This window comes from Anoplophora glabripennis, unplaced genomic scaffold (genome assembly GCF_000390285.2).
Source record: "Anoplophora glabripennis isolate ALB-LARVAE unplaced genomic scaffold, Agla_2.0 scaffold82, whole genome shotgun sequence".
In the NCBI taxonomy this organism is placed as follows: Eukaryota; Metazoa; Arthropoda; class Insecta; order Coleoptera; family Cerambycidae; genus Anoplophora; species Anoplophora glabripennis.
This window is the reverse complement of record NW_019416227.1, coordinates 564,848-586,101: the sequence shown is the minus strand read 5'-3', so window position 1 is coordinate 586,101 and position 21,254 is coordinate 564,848. Positions and strand designations below refer to the sequence as shown.

General features: G+C 32.5%; 1 protein-coding gene across 5 annotated transcripts; it reads right to left on the bottom strand.

Moving 5' to 3' along the window:
- Positions 1 to 12: 12 nt before the first annotated feature.
- LOC108903476 (carboxypeptidase D) lies at positions 13 to 20,748 on the bottom strand. Of its 5 annotated transcripts, none has more exons than XM_018705680.1 (11): positions 20,514 to 20,748; positions 6,683 to 7,087; positions 6,492 to 6,625; positions 6,218 to 6,354; positions 5,980 to 6,167; positions 3,358 to 3,494; positions 3,151 to 3,306; positions 2,914 to 3,090; positions 2,062 to 2,154; positions 1,672 to 1,821; positions 419 to 503 (listed from the first exon to the last, which is right to left on the bottom strand). In XM_018705680.1, the coding sequence occupies exons 2-10, from the start codon at positions 7,074 to 7,076 to the stop codon at positions 1,705 to 1,707; spliced, it is 1,533 nt and encodes a 510-aa protein (XP_018561196.1). In that variant the 5' UTR covers positions 7,077 to 7,087; positions 20,514 to 20,748; the 3' UTR covers positions 419 to 503; positions 1,672 to 1,704. The 5 variants fall into 5 exon arrangements, with proteins under 5 accessions (XP_018561192.1, XP_018561193.1, XP_018561196.1 ...); XM_018705678.1 differs by having other exon boundaries at positions 420 to 509; XM_018705679.1 differs by having other exon boundaries at positions 421 to 509; positions 1,668 to 1,821.
- Positions 20,749 to 21,254: the final 506 nt, after the last annotated feature.

The window sequence follows — 21,254 nt, the reverse complement described above, 5'->3', positions numbered from 1 at the left end:
ACGGCAAGCGGATATATTTACAAATAATTTATTAAAAATCTTCTAATAATAATAACAGTCTGTGCAGCTATTGCTTTATATGAATTCCTAAGAGTCCTAGTGCGTTTGAAAATGAACACTCCATTTACGATTAAACTACCAATCGGAAATTCTCCAAGATGCTTCCAGAAACGGTAAAACGAATCATACACCTTGCAAAATTCTCCGTTCGGCGTTAACGCTCGAAAAGTCAACGAAACCGTCGTACAACAACACCCTTACAAACTACAAATAAATAACTCGTTATCTACATTGATATGAACAATTTCTAGAGGCAAGTTTTCGGATATGAACCGTTTTACGATCTCCTCTCGTGCTATTGCCTGAGTTTACGTTCATCCAAAGAAACTAACTATGTTTGATAAACCGTTGGTGATCGAAGAGAATATCCCATTTCCTTGGGCCTGTTGCTGGGGGATCGGACGGTGGAATACTTGGTGTTGGGGTCGGTAGAAGTGCCCGTCCTTTCTCTGAAAAGTTGCAGTCAATAAAAAACGTAACGGGGTCAAGTGACGTCGAGTTTTCAGATTGTTAGCTAAGATCGTCAGCCAAAACAGTTGAATAATATTAGGCATAGCAACGAAACGTTGGCAATATGGCCGTCGTTGGCACCCATAGACCACAATACAAAGAATAAGAGCCTATATTCCATAGTCTATGGTTGAGACACAAGTTTCTTTTGTTTTTAAGTAAGGTTATGTGAATATTGTAAATTCGGTATCCTGAATATTTTGTAGTTCAAAAAAGGTAACGCTAGAGGCAGAAAATACGGTTATCTCCACAAATTTACAAAATATTGACAGGTGTCAACAACCGCCATATTGTTTAGCATGAGGGTTAGAATGCCTAAAGCATTGTAGTATCCAATTGTTAAGTAGCGTAACATCAAAAATCCGAATGCAAAGCAACATGCCATAGTTTTTGCAAAACATCACAAAATGCAAAAAATTAAAAAATAGATTTAAAGTGTACACCAGACGTGCCAAATTAAAGAGGATTCACAATCGGAGCTGGTTAAAATACAAATATAGTGGCATGTTTTTATGACATTTAAGATTGTAAAAGGAACATAAGTCAGTATACTCAAAATTTTCAATTGTTTTTCATGGAAACTGTGATACAATTGACTATTAAAGAAATCGTTGCATAAGTCAGAACACTTAAAATTTTCATTTGTGTTTCATGGCAACTATGATTAAACTAAATTAATTATGAAATTGATGTTTTTTGACCCTTAATAAAATAGGTTAACCTAAATATGACACATCGTTAACTGCGTAATTTTGAACTCCATTCACTGGTGCGAAAATCTTGTATATAGGGCCCATAATAAAAGAAAATGTTGACTATGAAAGCACGATCTAGTAGGAAAATTAGTTTTATATATACTTTTTATATATAATAAAGAAAAAAGATATGGAGGAATAAGGAGAGTTAAGTTTTCAGGTTTTTCCAATTTGACTTAATTTTTTTAATAAACTTGAATTAAATTAACCCTTGCAACTTTTTTGTTATTTAACCAATTTTGTAAAATGGCCACCGTACATATACATATTCGACAACAGAATAGACTAGAAGATAAAAAGCGAAAGAAACAATTATCCGACAGGTCGTCAAACTTCACCTACTTACTCTACGCGTAGCCTAACACATCCACTCTAATCTCTACTTGTCACCTGGAAAAGAAACGCTCTCTTCGTCGACCGTTGGGATATTTGCGTTACTGATCGACAGAATCGTTTTCGGTGGCGATGTCACTGGACGTTCGAAAAATTGCCATGGCTAAAATATTTACAAGATATGTACAATTTTCCTCCACCACAAAATACATCTACGATTACGCGACGATTGTCGACAGGATCGTTTTGTACAAATTGTTTTAATTGAACATAAAATATCGAAGAAAATTATTAATTCAGTCACCCTTTAACCTTAAATATACGTTAAATATGAGGTTATAATATGGTTAATCTGCCCCAAATCAGTGTTATGTTTTTTTTTTAAATAGGATATGTTTGTTACCTTGGCAGTGTGTAATGTGACGTTTAGTAAAGTAGGATGTTGCTCTACCACCATCAACTCGATTTCTCTCGGCACATACCCATCAGCGTAAACCTAGAAAGAGAAATCGTATGAGTTATATATAATTGATTTACATGCAGATTTTATCACAGATCGTCATTATATAATGTATGGATTTGTTGGAGTTTAAACATTTGTGTTGAAATATGTAAATTTCGAGAGCTGCCCAGTAACGGTGTAGACAAGAATTTAAATGCAGTTTAAAGAACGAATATAAACCAGGGTTCGTAGTGGCCGGGAAAACCGGGAATACCGGGAAAAGTCAGGGAATTTGTTATTCTTCATAAAAAACAGGGAATAGTCAGGGAATTTTTAAAAATATTCATGAAAGTCAGGGAATTTGATGTTTGCAACTGGAAATTTTGTGAAAGCCGACCCTGGGTTCTTGAAAGAGAAAACTATTTGTGGTTTTGAAACCTTTATAAGAGGTTGTTAGGGTATAAAAAAGATTTTGGAGTCCAGTCGAAAAAAAATTTAATGCATAAACACCAATTAGTATGTAAAAATGAACTACAAGTGACCTGGATTTCTTTTTTATAAGTCAGGGAAAACCTGGAAAAGTCAGGGAATTCTTTATTACTTTTGAACTATGAACCCTGTAAACATATTTCAACTTGTCCAGCGACAATATGAGAATTATTAAAAAAATAGGTTAAAAACAATTCAGTAATCACCACAGAGTTTGTGAAAACAAAGTTTCTAGAGGTCAGAGGCATAGAAATACGGCCCCGATTCAAGTTACATCCTGTATACTGGCTCCTATAACATATATAAAAAAAAATTTGTACTTACCTCTAATTTATATACTCCGGGCAAAAGTATCCTCCAAAATTCCCCGTACTTGGTGGACTGGAACCCTACATCCCGCGATTTTATTTTCAAAGAAGCCTTCTCGATCGGGTTTCCGTTCTCGTCCACGATGAACCCTTGAACGCCTCTATGAGCCTCGGCCAAATATTTAATCAGAGCCTTAAACGAAAAAAATTATACACTTTCGGAATAACCGCACCACCGCAACCGATCACTTACCACCCTGTTATCTTCCCAATACTTAGGAAGCTCATGCGCCGGCGGGTACTTACAACAGGACACTTCTAGCGTTACCTCCATGCAACCGTACCAGACGTAGTTGAAATCCTGCATGCCCCCGGTGAGGGGGTACCACTCGGCTCCGTTTGTGATACCCTAGAATAAAAAGCGATAAAACTATGTCGGCCCGATGTTATTTCCTCTTACTCTTCTAAAGGTGGTTTGTGAAGACTTGCAGGAAACGCCTCGAGCCATCTTGGCATGGTTCGTGGAGTACGTTAGGGCTAGGTGTTTGAAGACGTCATCGTCGGGGGTCAACGAGGGTGCTGAGTACGTCTGGAACACTAAAATGGTCGTGTAACGGTCGTAATAGGGCGATGAGGGAAGCTCTGCTTTTCAAGTCTATTAAATTTTGCAAATTGAATATAAAGTAACAAAAATTTCGTATTTGTGCTTTGTTAATTTAATAAAAGTTGAAAGAGCAGGAGTTAAAAGCGAATTGAGATGAATTATAAAATGCTGCGTTTTGTGGCATGTAGTTTAAATGGTTTGTGATAAGCTCAATGATTGTTGAAATGTAGAAACAGTAAGATCTTTCTATCGTGGTTATTTTTACGTGTTGATCTTTGTCAGTGGTGATGTTAAAACAACAAAAATACTAGAAATTTCTTAATATCTTGAAAATAAAATTAAGAACACGATATAAAAAACTGAAGCACGTTACTTAAAAAGTACAATTACCTTCGACCATCTAACCGATCTGGTATAAGGTCCAAAATTGACTGAAAGTCTTCGCAATAGCTTGTTACAAAAATGCTGTCAGTGTTGATAATTTTAAGGCTGTAAAAACCGAACGTTTTGTACGGGTATAAAAGCTCGACATGATGCACAATCACAACTGCTAATACCTCATCGTGCTTCTTACACTTGACAGAGTCTAGTAAAAAAAACTTTAAGATTGCAATAAATATTCGTGTACGTTACTTAGATATTTCTTTAATCAATAGGCGGCGGGTTGGCATTAGTTTAACGAATAAATAATACTGGACGAACGAGTAAATTTTAGAAAAAAATTTGTAGATACAGGTCGTTACTTTTGAGACTTAAATATGTTGTAAAAATTTTTACATAATTTTTTTTACGTCTATATTTATTTTTATTATACAGGGTGTCCTAGAATATGTGTGTAATCCCTCGGATTTATACAGGAGATGTTAAAATAACATTACAAGATACTATAAAAAATGCCCCTGAAAATTTATTTTTTTTAATAACATTTAATAATACTATGTAATTTAATTATTTAAAAAAAAATGGACAACAGGCGATTCTACAATATTTATTTCGCAGAGCTAGAAAATGTATAACATTAGAAGGAGCTCATGTTGAATCGACATAAAAAATTATGGAATAAAAATCATATTAAACGAAAATAGTTTTTTCTCGAAAACAGTTCATTTTATTGATATCAACCTAGAGTGCATATTTGTAGTTTAAGGTTCAAGCTATTCAAAAATAAAGTTATTTAAAGAAATCGATTTTCAGGGGCCTCTAGGGAAAATTTTTATAGGAACTTGTCATGTTATTATAACGTCCCCTGTATAAATCCGAGATATTGCCCACATATCCTTAGGCACCCGGTATACATATACACAATCGATCCCATATGTGTTTTGCTTGATGATTGAAATTTTGCGGTAAAATAACGTGGATTTCCAGTTAGTTTGGTTTATTTGAATTATTAATGATTTTATAAGGAGATAAATTTCAAAGCTATTAAGTAATCTTGAACATTAATGCAGTTACAAAGTGATAAATAAAGATTATAATGGGTTTAAAAGTTGTTTTATAAATTGTAAAATATTAATCAAATAAATTAGATAAATAAGCAAGGTTGGCATGATATATATCCGATATATATCATTGACATCTATCACGATATTTATTCCTTGATATATATCATGATATTTATAAAAAATTAAATAATGATTCCTACTGGTTTAAAGTTGCTAAAATAGATGGCAGCAAAACCATATGCTAATAGTTGACGAACATGTTTATTTATGTGATTCCCCAAATTTTTCAACAAAGTAAAATTGAATGAATATTTTTATTTCATTATTTCTCCAGGTGAGTCAATCCGAGCAGGTGCTGTGTGTTTGTATTTCTTTTAATATTTATGAAATTTATGTTGACTTTGGTGTAATTTGGTTAGTTTTCCTAGTACCTAATATTCACGCTAATATTTTTTATTAGTTTCAGAATTTATATTAATTTTTTCGTTCCTGTTTTTGATATTTGGAATAAAAATATTTACCTAAATAGTTTCTTAATTTTATTTCGCTACTATAATATTATACATAAACTAATTAATTAAAAAAAATAAATATCAAGACTTGATATATATCGGATATATATCAAGATATATATCCAATATTTGATATTTATATAAATATCATGATATTTGTCAACCTTGTAAATAAGTAAGACTGATGAGGATTTAATGGAAGTGTCATAATCTTGTATTTTCGTTCTTAGGTTTAACTGATTTGAGTAAATTTAAATATTAGAAAAACGTTCAATTTATGAAGATTTAAGCATACAAATATATTACAAATTAATTTGATTGCTTAAAAATGATTTGGATGAATGATGATGATTGGAAATATATTCAACTTACAAGAACACAGAGCCGAGGACCTACAAATTCCTTTTTGCAGCACAGGAAACTTTATAATAATAATTTTTTTTAAGATACGTCCTTAACCGATTATTAAAAATAATATAATCCTTTGAAAATTATTAAATCGTTATGAATACTAAACTTACGTGAGTTCGGTGTATTGTCGAAAGGATAACTAGCCACCAGAGCCCCGCCGTGCAAGCTCCCCGACAGCACGAACTGGATTTTCGAGACCCACTCTTTCACCGCCTCGGTTTCCGGTTGCGTTCTCTTGTTGTTTTGCTTGAAGTAATCTGGGAAGTTTCTGTTCAAGTCGAAACCTCTCGCGTTGTACCTGAGAGAGAATTTTTAATATTCGTAATAGTTCCGTCGATGAAATCGTACCTTCCCTGTCCCCCGTCACAAGTGCCCTCCTTGGAGACTTCGAAGCCGTCCGGGTTCATCGAGGGCATTATATGAATCCTAGTGTTGTCCAGCAGCCATCTAATGTAAGGATCTGTGGTGTAGCTTGTGACAAGGTACTGTAAACGGAATTTCGATTAACGCTTCGAAGGTCTACACTCTTCATATACAAAAAAAAATGGTTGTCGAACGTTAATTGTACGCAGGAGCGCAAATGGCTCCATCTTGTTGAACGTTAATTGTCTCAATTACTTACATGAATCAGATGGAGCATCAGTTCTCTGCTGACAGCCTCATTTCCGTGCATGTTGGCTACATATTTTACGTCGGGCTTTCCAATCATGTGTTCGTAGGGCGAAGCCGAGATGACCATTACCCACAAGTCCCTTCCTGTTGAAAAAATCATTTAGTTTTTAAATGTCCCGTTTTTATAATCTCGTAATGTACCTTGTACCGATTTTCCAATAGAGTAGAGTGCCGTCAATGAGGGGTACCTCGCCGTGGTCTGCCTCAAGAATTTCGTCATCATGTCGAAGTCATGGTACTTGTACTCGATATTATAGGGTTCCACAAACTGCCCGTCCAGATTTATGTTTCCCCCCGTCTGATAGTTTCGTTGTTGGGCATCTGCCTGTGAGGACAACGGTTCCACAGCTAATCCAGATTGTCCGGTTTGCATGGAAGCTTTAACATTGATGGAATCTCCCGAAAAGGAGCCATCTTGGAAGCTTATCTGGGAAGGAATCTGGGCTCCGTTTAGGTTCGTTGGATTTGGCAGTATACCTTGAGCTGAAGACAGGCAGAGGCAGTATAGGGTGAAGGTCCATATGACGGACTTCATTGTGTCGTGATCTGGAAGAAATATGTGCGGTTTGATTTGTAATAGATCACAAATTACAGCAAAGACAAATATACTCTACTCTATTCGCTCACATGGGGCTTTGTTTTTGAGATCTTGTTATATCTCAAGAATTTGTGAACGGATTTGAATAATGTGACAAAAAAACTTGGCCTGTATTGTTTTATTTTTGTGTGAAATCACTTAACTGAAAATCAAAAATATATAAAAATTGTGCCATCTGTTAATAGGAAGATTAACTAAAATCTCATACCATTTTCCTATGCAAAATTTTTCATTAAAAATTGAGAAAAACAGTTGGTGAACACAAAACAAGACTTTTTTTATTATACAAACGGTAATTGGTAAATTTTCTAGATTCGTCTTATTTCATCTTGGAAGTAATATAAATTTTATCCTTCAGAGCTCTTCAGACAAAATAATCCAATGAATTTAAGTCGGGTGAACCATGAGGCTAACCTATAAGAAAATTCTCTTCCAATCACTGATGAAAAATAAAGATTGTGGTATATTGTACATTTTCGAGGTGAATTGTCGCAAAAAATTAAAAAAACACTGTATAGAAACAAATTCAACGTTAACAAATAATAATTTTTATTTTTTCAGTTTTCTGTATGTTAAAAAAATACATAAAAAATATTTAATTGAATAATTATTTAAGTGTTTCCTAAATATTTTCAATTTTTCCAATTTTTTGCTTCAGAAAAGAGCGAGTGTTTTCTAATTTTTTCCGTTTTTTTTCGAATTATTATATTTCTAAGCATTAGAAAATCCCATAGCATCTATTTGATATATTCGACAAAAGGAACTATAACGTTCGAGATATTTTATTACATGAATCGTTCAAATGGTCATTTTAGATGAAAAAAAAGCTGAGTGCTATTAAATTAGAGGGTGGAAATTGGAGATAGGGGTGGAAATGCACCGCTTAGAGTTTTTTAATTGTAGCTCGAAAACTAAGCAAAATTTCGCTATAATTCATAGGAAAAATTATTTAGAGAATTGAATTTCCCATTGAAATGGCTTATTTAAAAGAATTATGCAAAAAATCGTTAATAAACAATTTGAAAAAAAGCTAAAAAATCGATTTTTTTATTTTTTTTACTTTTTTGCCTCTAGTTTTTTTTTTGAGAAAAGATGGATATAGGCATTGCTTCATAAAAAAAAAATAGATAAAATTTCCTTCAAAACAAGAGGTTGTATGGTATTTTTGGATGAGAATTGACTGATATATGCCCGCTCAAACTTAGCCAATTTTTCGATTTTCGTCGCTTTTACCCTTATACGTTTTAATTCTCATTTTTTGCAAAAGAGGAAGGATTCGTTCAAGGATTTTCATCACGACTTGTTCGAAGGGTCATTAAAAATTAAAAAACCGCGGGTGCTATTAAATTAAAGGGTTGAAATTGAAGATAGGGGTGAAAACCCCTTTCAATTATTTAATTGTAGCTTGAAAACGAAGCAAAATTTCGATATAGTCCAAAGAAAAAATTTTGTAGAGAATTGAATTTCCCATCGAAATGATTTATTTAAAAAATTTAAAAGAAACATTTTATGCAAAAAATCGTTAATAAACAATTGTAAAAAATGTAGAAAATAAGATTTTTTGTTTTTTTTTTTACTGTTAATGTCTAATTTATGTGAAAAACGATGAAAATCTAAAAAATATTTAAATTTGACCAAAAACTTTTGAAAACGTATTATTTTGAAGGGAATCTCATCTAGTTTTATTTTACAGCAATTTCCTTTGTAAAATAAATAAAATCTTTTTACTTTTTTTAAATTGTTTATTAACGATTTTTTGCTTCAAATTTTTTAAATGAGCCATTTCTATGGGAAATTCAATTCTCTAAATAATTTCTCCTATGAACTAAAGCGAAATTTTGCTTCGTTTTCGAGCTACAATTAAAAAAATTCTAAAATGACCCTTTGCAATAAAATAGCTTGACAGCTCATAGTTCCTTTTAACCCTGTTTTTTTTTTTGGATATAATCAATAGCCTATTTATTTATATATATTTTTTAATATTTACTGAGTTACTTTATCGAATTCGATCTATTTGTATTGGAAAAGTAAAAGAAAATCATGTTTGCCAATGATTCTTCCAGATTCTCAACGAAAAACCAGTTTTGTGGGGAAATAGTTAAACAAAAAGGTAGTTCAGTATAGAAAATACATAAATGTAATGTATCCATTGAACTTAAATGCGCTTTCTGGCCGATTCCCCCCAAATACCCGCCGCTGCGTCGATCCCAATCAAATCGACAAGGACAAAGTAGTCGAGAGCAGGTTAATCTGGGTCAGCAGTGTGGCTCCCCTCCTTCAACTGCCGGCTTGAACTCTCGGTCAAGGCCTATGTTAATCATGAACGCAATGAATATGCCCTACAGAAGCTAAGGTATACGCAATTTTTTTTAAAGCCTCTTGGGTTTTCGGTTTCACTTCGTTTCCAACTGAACTCGTCCAATAATTGTCCTGTTCTTATAACCATAAGCGCAACGAATTTGACTTGGCGATTAAAGGTGAAAGAAAGCGTGGATTTTAATTGGTTACAAATCGAAATTAGAGCTGATAGGTCATTAGATTTCATTTGCAATTGGTTGACGCGCCTGACTGGTGCGGAAAAATGAATAGAAAAAAAGTCTCGCGGCTATTTGGAGCGTTTAGATAGTGGCCTCGAACGGTGTGAACTGGTAGTCCGTATAAAAAAAAAAACGTAGAAGTGGGTTGAATTTTCCCGGTGAAATATACAGGGTGTCCGGTAAGTACCTCCTAATCTCTCGGGAGTGTATAGGGGAGGTCAAAATAAAACTAGTCCTTCCTATAATTTTTTTTCCTAATGTGCCCCCTAACGGAGTTATGGGGGGTCAAAGGGGTACCTAGAAATTAACGTTTAGGGTTATAACTTTGAAACCACCCTGTATATTTTAATAAAATTTTCGTACGTTGTATTACACATGGAGCTCTACGATTTGATGCTAAAATCAACTTTTTGCTATTATCAGGTGTCCAGAAACGGACTGGCCCTATCACAATTTTTCTCAAAATTTTGACAGAAGTAATTTTATCAAACTGAAAATATTATTATTAGATACTCTGAAGGTTTTTCTTTAAAAATGGTACTCTTTATTTATTTCGAAAAAATGAACGGTTTGCGAGATAAATCGGTTTTGAAAAAAATTGGTAACAAATACAACAACAATTAAAATTTATTTTTTTTACATATTATTTCATGCATTTAATTTCTTTAACTTTATCAAGTCCAGAAATCTTTGAACGGGTTGGCTATACTTTATGAGCAAGTAGTGACCAATTAAAAATAACATTTGAAAAATAACTTACTTACAAGACATGCAACAAAGAACATTCAACAATGAACAAAGGTACCTAAATGTTACTTCGGTAGATGTTCAAAATGAGCACCCCGTACTTCAATGCACTTTCTAATCCTACGAATGTTTTCCCGGTGCACTTGAAATAATATTCCGTGATTATTGCGGAGATGGTCACAGTTCTGTGTTAGCCTCAGCAGAAGTTCCTCTCTACTATTTACGGGTGTTGAATAAACGTTATTTTTTAAATGACCCCACAGAAAAAAGTCTAATGGGTTTAGGTCGGGCGACCTAGGTGGCCATAATACAGGTCCGCCTCGACCTATCCATCGATCACCAAAAACATTCGTCAGATGTTGACGTACTAAACGATCAAAGTGGGGTGGTGCACCGTCATGCATGTACCACATTTCAGTTCTTATTTGAAGGGGCACTTCTTCTAACAAAATATTTAGATTTTCCTCTAAAAATTGCAAATAAAGAGCACCATTAAGTCTTTGCTCCAGAATAAATGGACCAATCAAATGATTCCCGATAATGCCAGCCCACACATTCACCATAAACCTTTGTTGGTAGCGAGTTTGAACTAAAGCGTGAGGGTTTTCTTCATCCCAGACATGTAGATTATGCGAATTAATTATGCCGTCTCTTGTAAAACCTGCTTCATCGGTGAACAAAATAGATGTACCAAAATTATGATTCCGAATATGATGCTGTAAAAACCAATTGGCGTATTGAAGTCTTTTTGGATAATCATCTGGAGACATAGCATGTACTTTTTGGATGTGGTACGGGTAAAGCAATTGTTCTTTCAGAGTTTCATGTACAGCCCATTTTGTAACATTGTTTTGCGCCGCAAGCTTCCTTATGCTATTTGAAGGATTATTAGCAACGTCTTCCAATATTTGTTCCTCTACATGAGGGTCTCGTACTCTCCTCGGGGCTCCTGCTCCACCACGGCGTGGCAAAAAGCTTCCTAAATAAAGGATTCGGAAGAAATTAGTTTCACTAACGTTTTTCACTATTTTTTTTTACCTGTTTCTCTTAAACTACGATCAACTCTTTCAAAAGTTTTTGGACTCGGCAAATGTCGACCCGGAAACCTTTCCTCATAAAGTCTTCTTGCCTCCACGGAGTTGCATAATGCTTCCCCATAAATTAGGTGCATATCAGCATATTCTGCACAGGAATATTCTTCCATTTTTAAATGTTATTTCTAACGGCTTAAAACGAATACCACAATAAAATTGAATTTTTATTCTGTCACGCGCCTTTGACAAGTACTTTAAAATCAACAGGGTCTAACAACGAAAACAATAGAAAAGAACTCCATGGAGACAAGAGCAATAATAATTTGTAGATGTATTTTGGTCATAGATGTTGATTTTACAAGAAACGGCATTATTCATTCCCTTAATTCACCACCAGTAAATGTTTATGGTGAATCTGTAGGCTGGCACTAGCGGGAATGATTTTATTGTAAAAAAATAAATTTTAATTGTTGTTGTATTTGTTACCAATTTTTTTCAAAACCGATTTATCTCGCAAACCGTTCATTTTTTCGAAATAAATAAAGAGTACCATTTTTAAAGAAAAACCTTCAGAGTATCTAATAATAATATTTTCAGTTTGATAAAATTACTTCTGTCAAAATTTTGAGAAAAATTGTGATAGGGCCAGTCCGTTTCTGGACACCTGATAATAGCAAAAAGTTGATTTTAGCATCAAATCGTAGAGCTCCATGTGTAATACAACGTACGAAAATTTTATTAAAATATACAGGGTGGTTTCAAAGTTATAACCCTAAACGTTAATTTCTAGGTACCCCTTTGACCCCCCATAACTCCGTTAGGGGGCACATTAGGAAAAAAAATTATAGGAAGGACTAGTTTTATTTTGACCTCCCCTATACACTCCCGAGAGATTAGGAGGTACTTACCGGACACCCTGTATATCCTTTGTTTATCACATTATGTCAATTATAAGTACATACGAATCACGTCGTTTGTTCATGGTCACTGCCATGCCATTACATTATATCGTGCAGTAGAACTGAATCTCAGCTTCCTGCGCTGCGAGGCAAACAACAAAAATTCATTATTAACATTCCATGGTGCATATCATAAATAATTATTTGCCATGTAACTATTCGTGGCGTAATTTAAATTCCGTGCTGTCACCGGGTAAAAGTTCGTGCAACCCAATAGACGAATAGGTTACAAATTTCGACGACCAGGAAATTTTTTACAACATCCAAAGCCGGCAGCAATTGTTTCCTCTAGCACCGAGGTCGTCTTCTGTTTCGAGCTCTATTATATTTTTGGATTCACCGTTAATGCACTCGCGTTAGGATTTCGTGGACCTTTCCGACCTAGTTTACTTTTAAAAATGGCGTTAGCCTGGCATTGTACCCACGCACAACGGGTTTTGAGAGTTTTACGTACGTTTCCGGTGGCATTTTTTGGACGGTCGAAAGTGTGTCGACTGGTTCGTCAACTGTGTCAACCGAAAACGAATTTAATTCCGTGGAATATGTCGCAACCGGCGAATTGCTAAAAAATGGCGTCAGGTGATATCAGCTAATAAATAAAGCGGGCGTTGTTGTTGAATACTAGATTTGTACGTCAGAAATTTGTAATAATTGTCGTTGTGTAATGCACGGATAACAATGAAATATCGCGAAAGAATTGTTCGTTTCCTTTCGAATTTAAATGCGGTCAGATGGTTCTGATGAATTACTACCGATTTTTAGATTGAATTGGCTGATGTAATTAAAAATACTTAATGAAATGATACGAAATCCTTCAGGCTCAAATCTGGAATATGACGTACCTACAACTCTCCATACGTATTTCCTATATTATTATCAGTGTTCAAACCTATTACAAACGTATTTTTTTAGTGACGAATGACGGTTTTAAATCAAACAGTAACATTTACATTGAATGTAATAGTTTCTAATACAAGTCGTTCAATTTTTTTCTCGTTCATCATCGATATTTAAATATCCGATTCCGTTTAAGCAGAAACATCATAAAACTTTCCCGAGGAATCGTCTCGTGGAAGATGTTTGTCGTTCGATGACACTGGGTTCGAAAATAAGGTCACGTGAGGCGGCAGTGTCCACTTTAACACTTCCTGATTTCATAGTGGTGGATTTAATTCAATCAGGCGCATATCCATTGCGATTAGCTGCTCTCCAATACGCTTGGAACTGCTCCTGAGTTGTTCTTCTACTGTTCTGCTATTTAAATACTCCAAAAATTGTTATACCGTTCACCAGTTAAAGAAATAGGTATGGCCCTAACCCTAATACTTTTGAACCCCACACATGAATATGAAATCGATTTTGAACATTTCTTTCTCTTATGCACATTGTTTAATAGTAAATCTAATTCTAAAGAAACTTTTTTCTTCTTTAACGTTCCATACTGTCTTAGATTCGCTTCAAGTTTACTAAACTTTCTTCTGTTAGGGGAAATTCTATTAGGATAAACGTTGTCGATATAATTGTAAAGCTGCAACACTATTTTTTTTTAATGTAAATCAAAATAAACGTGCAACATATCAACTTCTTCATTAAAATCATTCATTTTGTTACAAGTTAAACTTCAAAGGTGACAACAATTACAAACAAACCGATATGTGACAGATAGCCGTATACAAAATTGTTTTTCCAGCGCCTTCTATTTCATATGATTTAGCACCGTGAAGTCAAATGCTGAAAGTTTTACAATTTTTTCTCAAAAATGTCGTTATACAAAGGCATACAAATTTTAAACAAAAGAAACAATATGTAGGTAACAAAATTTTACATGACACATGAACAAATTACGTTTAAATAGAAAAAAAAGTGGTAAACAGCTATTATTGGGTTACGGGGGGACTAAACAGAGCCCAATATTAAATATGCGCTAGTCCCACTCCGTTTTTCGCTGCTCTGTGACGGTAACCTTCAGTATAACTCATTTAATAAAAGTGTAGATCCCTAGATCTGGGCGAGGTCCGGAACATTTTCAAAATTGCAAAAATGTTTAAAAAATTTAAAAAAATACCTATTTTATCTGAGTTTTTACTTATATCTTGGAACCTATGCATTTTGGAAGAATATTGAAGAGGAAAAAAGTAAGAATTGAATTTTGCTCAATATACTATGAGTTAAAAATGTTTAAATTTATTACTGATGTTGTAAAATAGCAATAATTGATTTAAAAAAAGGCAAATTAATCAAGTTTTTTGGATAATTTTTTTAAAATATTTTAGTTGCTCCGAGGGCATTCTAATTTTGGTAAAAAAAAACTTTAGAGTATAATAAAGCAACATACCAAATTTCATTAAAAGCGGTTCGATAGTTAGTTTTCGCAAAATAATTTTTTGAAAAAAATTTTGAAAAAAAATTTTCGAATTTTCAAAATTCTTGCACAACCTTAAATAAACCATCTAGAAACTTGAAAATTTTTTCACATAGAAAAGACCGCTCGACCTTTGAAATGGTTTTTGAAAAATTGAAATCGGTTGATTAGGTTAGGGATTTTTAAAGTTAACACTCTCTTTTTTTATTTTTAAACAATTAGATTACATTTATCAATTTGCAATTTAGTTTTTTTCAAAAATTATAATTTTAAAGTACTTGGAGAGACATTTCTTTAAATAAAAAAAGTTAAATTCCGTTTATTGGTTCTCGAGATATAAGCGGTCAAAGTTTATCGGCATTTATCGTCAATTTGTAAACAATTTAGCAATAATCTTTGATTCAGTGGCTTCGTTTTTCCAAGTTCTAAGCTGGAAAAAATTTTCATATCCATAAGTTATCGGCAACATAGATAAATCAGCGGAAAAGCCGTCGCTCGCACGAGCTCACGAAAAATGATTCAAAATACGAAAAGTGGGGGAGGGGGCTTTCGCTCCAAGACTGAATTCGTAGGTTCAAAATGCGAAGGTACGAAAAAATTGCATTATTTCGGCTTCTAATGAACCAATTTCGATCTTTTTTTTTTAATCCGATGTCTCGTGAGCCAAGGAATTCGAATATCGTACTGCCAACCGTCTATTTTGCACATATTTTGTTATAAACAAACTTTATTATTTATTTATTAAATATACTGTATTTTTACCCTATGCTATTGCATTTTTTCAATAAAAAAATTTGTTTACGTATATATTTCAACACTGAATACGAATATACATATTTAGTTATAATTATCACAATTATTTAAAAAAATTTTGTTTAAATAAATTAAAAAAAAATGTTTATTTAGAAATTAGTTTTTTTGTTAAATACATATAATACAAACAAAATTAAGAAAAAATAGTACTTTAAAATTATAATTTAAAAAAAAACTAAATTGCAAATTGATAAATATAATTTAATTCTTTATATATAAAAAAAAGGTGTTTAAATATTTATTGTGACCGTCCTAATCAAGCGATTTCAATTTTTCAAAAACCCTTTGAAAGGTCGAGCGGTCTTTTCTATGTGAAAAAATTTTCAAGTTACTAGATGCTTTATTTGAGGCTGTGCAACAATTTGAATATTCGATTTTTTTTTTTAATTTCAAAAAATTATTTTGCCAAAACTATAAAACCGATTTTAATGAAATTTGGTGTGTTGTTTTATTATCCTCTAAAGTTTTTTTTACCGAAATTAGAATGCCCTTGGAGCAGTTAAAATATATTTTTTAAATTATCCAAAAAACTTGATTATTTTGTCTTTTTTTCATCAATTATTGCTTGTTTGTAGCATCGGTAATAAATTTAAACATTTTTAACTTACAGTATATTGTGCAAAATTCAATTCTAAAACTTTTTTCCTCTTCAATTTTTTTCCAAAATGCATAGGTTCCAAGATATAAGTAAAAAACTCAGATAAAATAGTTTTTTAAAATTCTTTAAACATTTTTGTAATTTTTAAAATGTTCCGGATCTCGCCCAGATCTAGGGATCTACATTTTTATTATGCGAGTTGTATTGAAGGTAATCCAGAAAAATTTGCTTGCCCTCTCTCACATCCACCTCAAAACAGATTCCCCCTGGTCTATAAGGCTAATTTTATATTTAATTATTTAGACAACATCGTAAACTAAATTTTAAATTATTTTTTTTTTACTATGAAAATTTCTGGGGGGGAGGCGCCCCATAATCTCCCGCCGCGCCAGTCAATAATTTAAGTAAAATATTACTTTATTATGACATTTCTCCTTATTTTAAATATCGCCTGAATTTATGTTGTTTTCTACATGTTGATTGACATTTACCTTGAAACGGTTCCAAACAAGTTTAGATAGCTTCTGATGTGATCGATTTTGGAGAACTTCTACCCACATCCGTGGGCAAAGTAGACCTCTATTAATTTTGGATACACTTCCACCGCTGTTTTATTAAATCACCCAGTAATGAAATGATGTTTTGTTACTCTTCAAGGTATACATTAATATTTATTGTGGTAGAAAGAGAAAGTTGAATAATTTCTCCAAGAATGAAAATTTCTCGTTTAGAGGTTAAAAGTTGTTTATGAGTCGTTCTTTAAATGTAAAAACCTGTTAACATTATATTCCATTATAATTTATAAAAAATACGTGAAATATGGAAATATAAAATGTTTCTAGGACTATTTTTTCTTGCTCTGTTGGACTATTGTGCCTTTACGAAAAAAACGTCGTCAAAATTGCACCCGTAATAATGATTTAAATGTCGTTGTTTATATCAAATGCATTTGGGAAAACCAGCCATTACCGTAATGGTAAATTAATTGATGCAACTCCTATATTCAAGTGTTAGGTAATAATAGTAAGCCTCTCTATTGTACTTTATTAACAATTAAGGGGATTATCCTTTAAATCATTTTAATATTCACAATCATCCTTGAACATCGATTAGAATTTGGTTTTATCAGAGGTTGCGAATAAAACGTTTCGAATAATTATACCTCAGCATATGCGAACCAGTAAGTTCAGATGAGCGGAAGTCATAACGAATAAACTATCTAATGATTAGAAAAAGATAGAGAAATAGTAATTAAATTATACGTTTATCACGAATATTATCTATTTTAATATCTGTACAAGTAAATAATTCTTGTTACGGCCCTGACCAGCGCTTGTCCGTCCAAGGTCATGGAAAATGTCTGAAAAAGATCAGTGCCGACAACGGTTTGAAACTGCTGGTTTACATTACGATGTGATTATACGTTAAGCGAATTTTTAAGTCACTGTATAATATTTGGTTCCGGGTGGTTGAACTTCAAGCCCCGTTTTTTTTTACAAAATAAAGGGTTGATAAGGGATGATGCACCATTAAAATGTGACAGTATTTTTTAACCCGTTCTCGTACTTAAAAAATTATTACATACTTTGTTTTATGGGGAATTTAATTCTAAAACTTTGACGATCAGGAAAAAAGTTGGAATAAGAATAATTTAATAGAAAAAAACAAACAACTTAAACAACAGAAATGGCATATGATTTTCACTGATAACTTATATAATTTAACAATAAAAAAAATGTTTTCCTATGCCATTCTATTGATTATTTAAAATAATGAAAAGCTGCTTTTGATATTTTGTTTTACAACCAAGATAAAAAATCACGTCCGCTTTATGAAATTGTTATAACTTTTTTACTTAAAATTAAAAAATATGTCTATTTCTCTGGAAAGATAGTTTACATTTTTTAAAATAGATTGAAAAAATATATACAGGGTGGGCAATTAGTGTGAGAAAGTACAGCAAGTCCCTTGTTACTGATAATACAAAAAAAAGTTTATATAAAAGTTGCATAGAATCAAGAAACCTAAATTGCAAAATTTATTTGAAACATACTGGGCGATTAGTAAAAACGGGACACGCCAAATATTTTAACATTTTAGTACGGGGTTGCCAAGTTTTGTAGAAAATTCTTCGAATTTTGAAAAAAACATGACTTCGAAGAAGTTGTATTAACTTTCAACTACTAACACTTAGAGCAAAAATATTTAACAGAGTTATAGGTAAATGTTAGACAAAGGCTCCTATATTAGCTAATATCGATATTTTATACAGGGCATTTTTTATAATACAATCATTTTTAGAAAGTTCAAACTTGATTTTCTACAATTTTTGAAATGACACCCTATATTTTATTGTTCTATTTTATTCATATATCGGTCCATTTTAACTTTTATTAAGCATGTTATACACCTAAAATTGTTGGTTTTTAAGATATAGAAACATTTCTGAAAAAACTTAATTTTTATTATTTTCAGCCGCACGAGATGGCTTTGGAAAAAACTGTCACATTATGTCAACCTCTCAGTTCATAATTTATCATTCCATTTTGAGTTCATTTAATTAGTTAATATTCATTAGTTGGTATTCTATAAACTAATTTTGAATTATACAACATATCTGTTTATAAAAAAACCTTAATAGAATATAACAATACAGTTTATTTATTAAATAATAAATAATGTGAATAAAATAGAACAATAAAATACAATTTGAAAAATTTTAGAAAATCAAGTGTTAACTTTCTATTATATATATTATTAGTATTATAAAAAATGTTACATATAAAATACCGCTAGGTATTACATAATATAGGAGCTTTGTCTAACATTTGCCTATAACTCTGTCAAATATTTTTGCTGTAAGTGTTAGTAGTTGAAAGTTAATACAACTTCTTCGAAGTATGTTTTTTCTAAAATTCGAGGAATTTTTTACATAACTTGGCAACACCGCACTAAAGTGTTAAACTGTTTTTATAGTCGTATATAGAATTTTCTCAGAGATCCATATTAAAAATAACAGTGTTCCATTTAAAAAATGTAATATTTGACGTGTCCCGTTTTTACTCATCGCCCTGTATGTTTTCAAATTAATTTTGTGGTTTAGGTTTTTTGATTCTGTACAACTTTTATATAAGCTTTTTTTCTGTATTATTACAGAGTATTTAACAAGGGAGTTATTGTACTTTCTCACACTAATGGCCCACCCTGTATATAAAATTCATTCATTTTTCTGCTTGTTACGATTTTTTAAATTTCTGAAATCATTCCTTAACTTCTAGTTTCCCTAACTCTGTCAATTTTAATAGTACAAGAAAGAGTCAAGGGATCATTTTTATGTAGAATTTTATGCTACAACTTTTATACGATTTTTCTCTCACTTTTAGGGTCTATAACTTTTCAAGGGTGCAGCTCTACATGCCCCTGTTCTGTGTCGGTTCTTATGTGAAACACCCTGTATGTTTTATCATTAGTTTCGCAATTTTTACGCTTATTTTAAAGGTATTAGGCTCATTTATACGAAATCATAATTTTTTTAAACCTAATCAGATAAAGTCAAACAATTCTTCGATACCAGAAATCTAGGTATTATTTTAATTACTGGAATTACAATTTTTCAAAAATATTTTAATTAATATATTAGCACATATGCAAAAACTAAATCTGGACAAAGTTGATATACCTACAAAAATAATAACGCATCTACATAAGTTTAAAATACGAATATTATTTTTTTATTTATTCCTTCTATAACAATGTTAAACCATGTTATTTTTTTAAGTTTACTTGTTATTGTTATTGCAAATCAACCTTGTTCAAGTTCAATTTCCCTGTGTTATTATTTTTTTTTGAAAAACTACTGCCGTAAAAAAAAATAGCGGTTTCTACCTATAAAAGCTAGAAAATTTTATGACGCGTTCATCTAATATTTTGAAAAATTTATTTTTAATTTCAGTTTAATCGAAATAGTCAGCAAAATTAATCGAGCTTTGACGGGAACTTGATAGTTTGACACTGGCTTTAAATATTTCAAAATTTTATCTAAATTTTTCATTTTCTTGTCTACGAACGCTTTTTTGACACATACCTACGTATTTTTTTATATTTTTGAGAATCATTCTCACAATCATGTCAAAATTTGTATCAAAAATGTAATCACCATTTTCGTCGTTCAAAAAATCACTTTCCAATGCGATTGGGTTATGAGTGAAACAAAACCGTGCTTGCTACTATAAAAGTGTTTAATAAAACAAGTTTTAAATCAAACTAGTTTTAAACAGCACATAACTGTGTTATTCTAGTTGCAAAATAACAATTCCTAACTCACCTGTCGTTGAATCTCTAACTACCGTATCATGTGCATGAAAATCGGGGCTACGCAAATCGATACCTTGACTAATTCGCGGACTTTTTCTCGTTGCACTATACGTGAGACTACGCGGGGCACTGGCTCAGGTCGCTGGACAACCGCTCCGACTCCAAACTAGATGAAGGTGATGTGGAGGCACCCGGTGGTGATGGTATGGCGATGGGTGTATCGACGGTCTAGGGTACGCGAAGAGTGGCCGCCACTCGCGACTGCTCAGCGCACATCCGTGGGCTCGATTCTGACTGTCGTGTACAGGGCGTCCTTCAACGGATGGGCCGAGAAAATAAATCGATTTAGGAAACTGTTTTCGTAAAGATGGGTTACTGATTTGTTACTTACAAAAACTAATATTTATACAGGGTGTTAGTAAATAAGTGCGACAAATTTCAGGGGGTGATTCTACATGAGAAAATAATGGCAGTTTGCTTATAAACGTATGTCTGCAAATGATTCGTTTTCCGAGATACGGGGTGTTAAAGTTTTTCTTAAAAACTGACGATTTAATTTATTGCTCTGAAACCGGTCGAGATGTGCAAATGAAATTTGGTGGGTTTTAAGAGGTAGTTATTGCGCATTTTTTGACACGCAATTAAGAATTTTATGTTCATCATTGGCGCGCGTACGGGTAATAATCTCAATTGTTTAAAGAAAAAAATGGTACGCCACTGAGATATTACAAATTAAAAATCATTTTTGAAT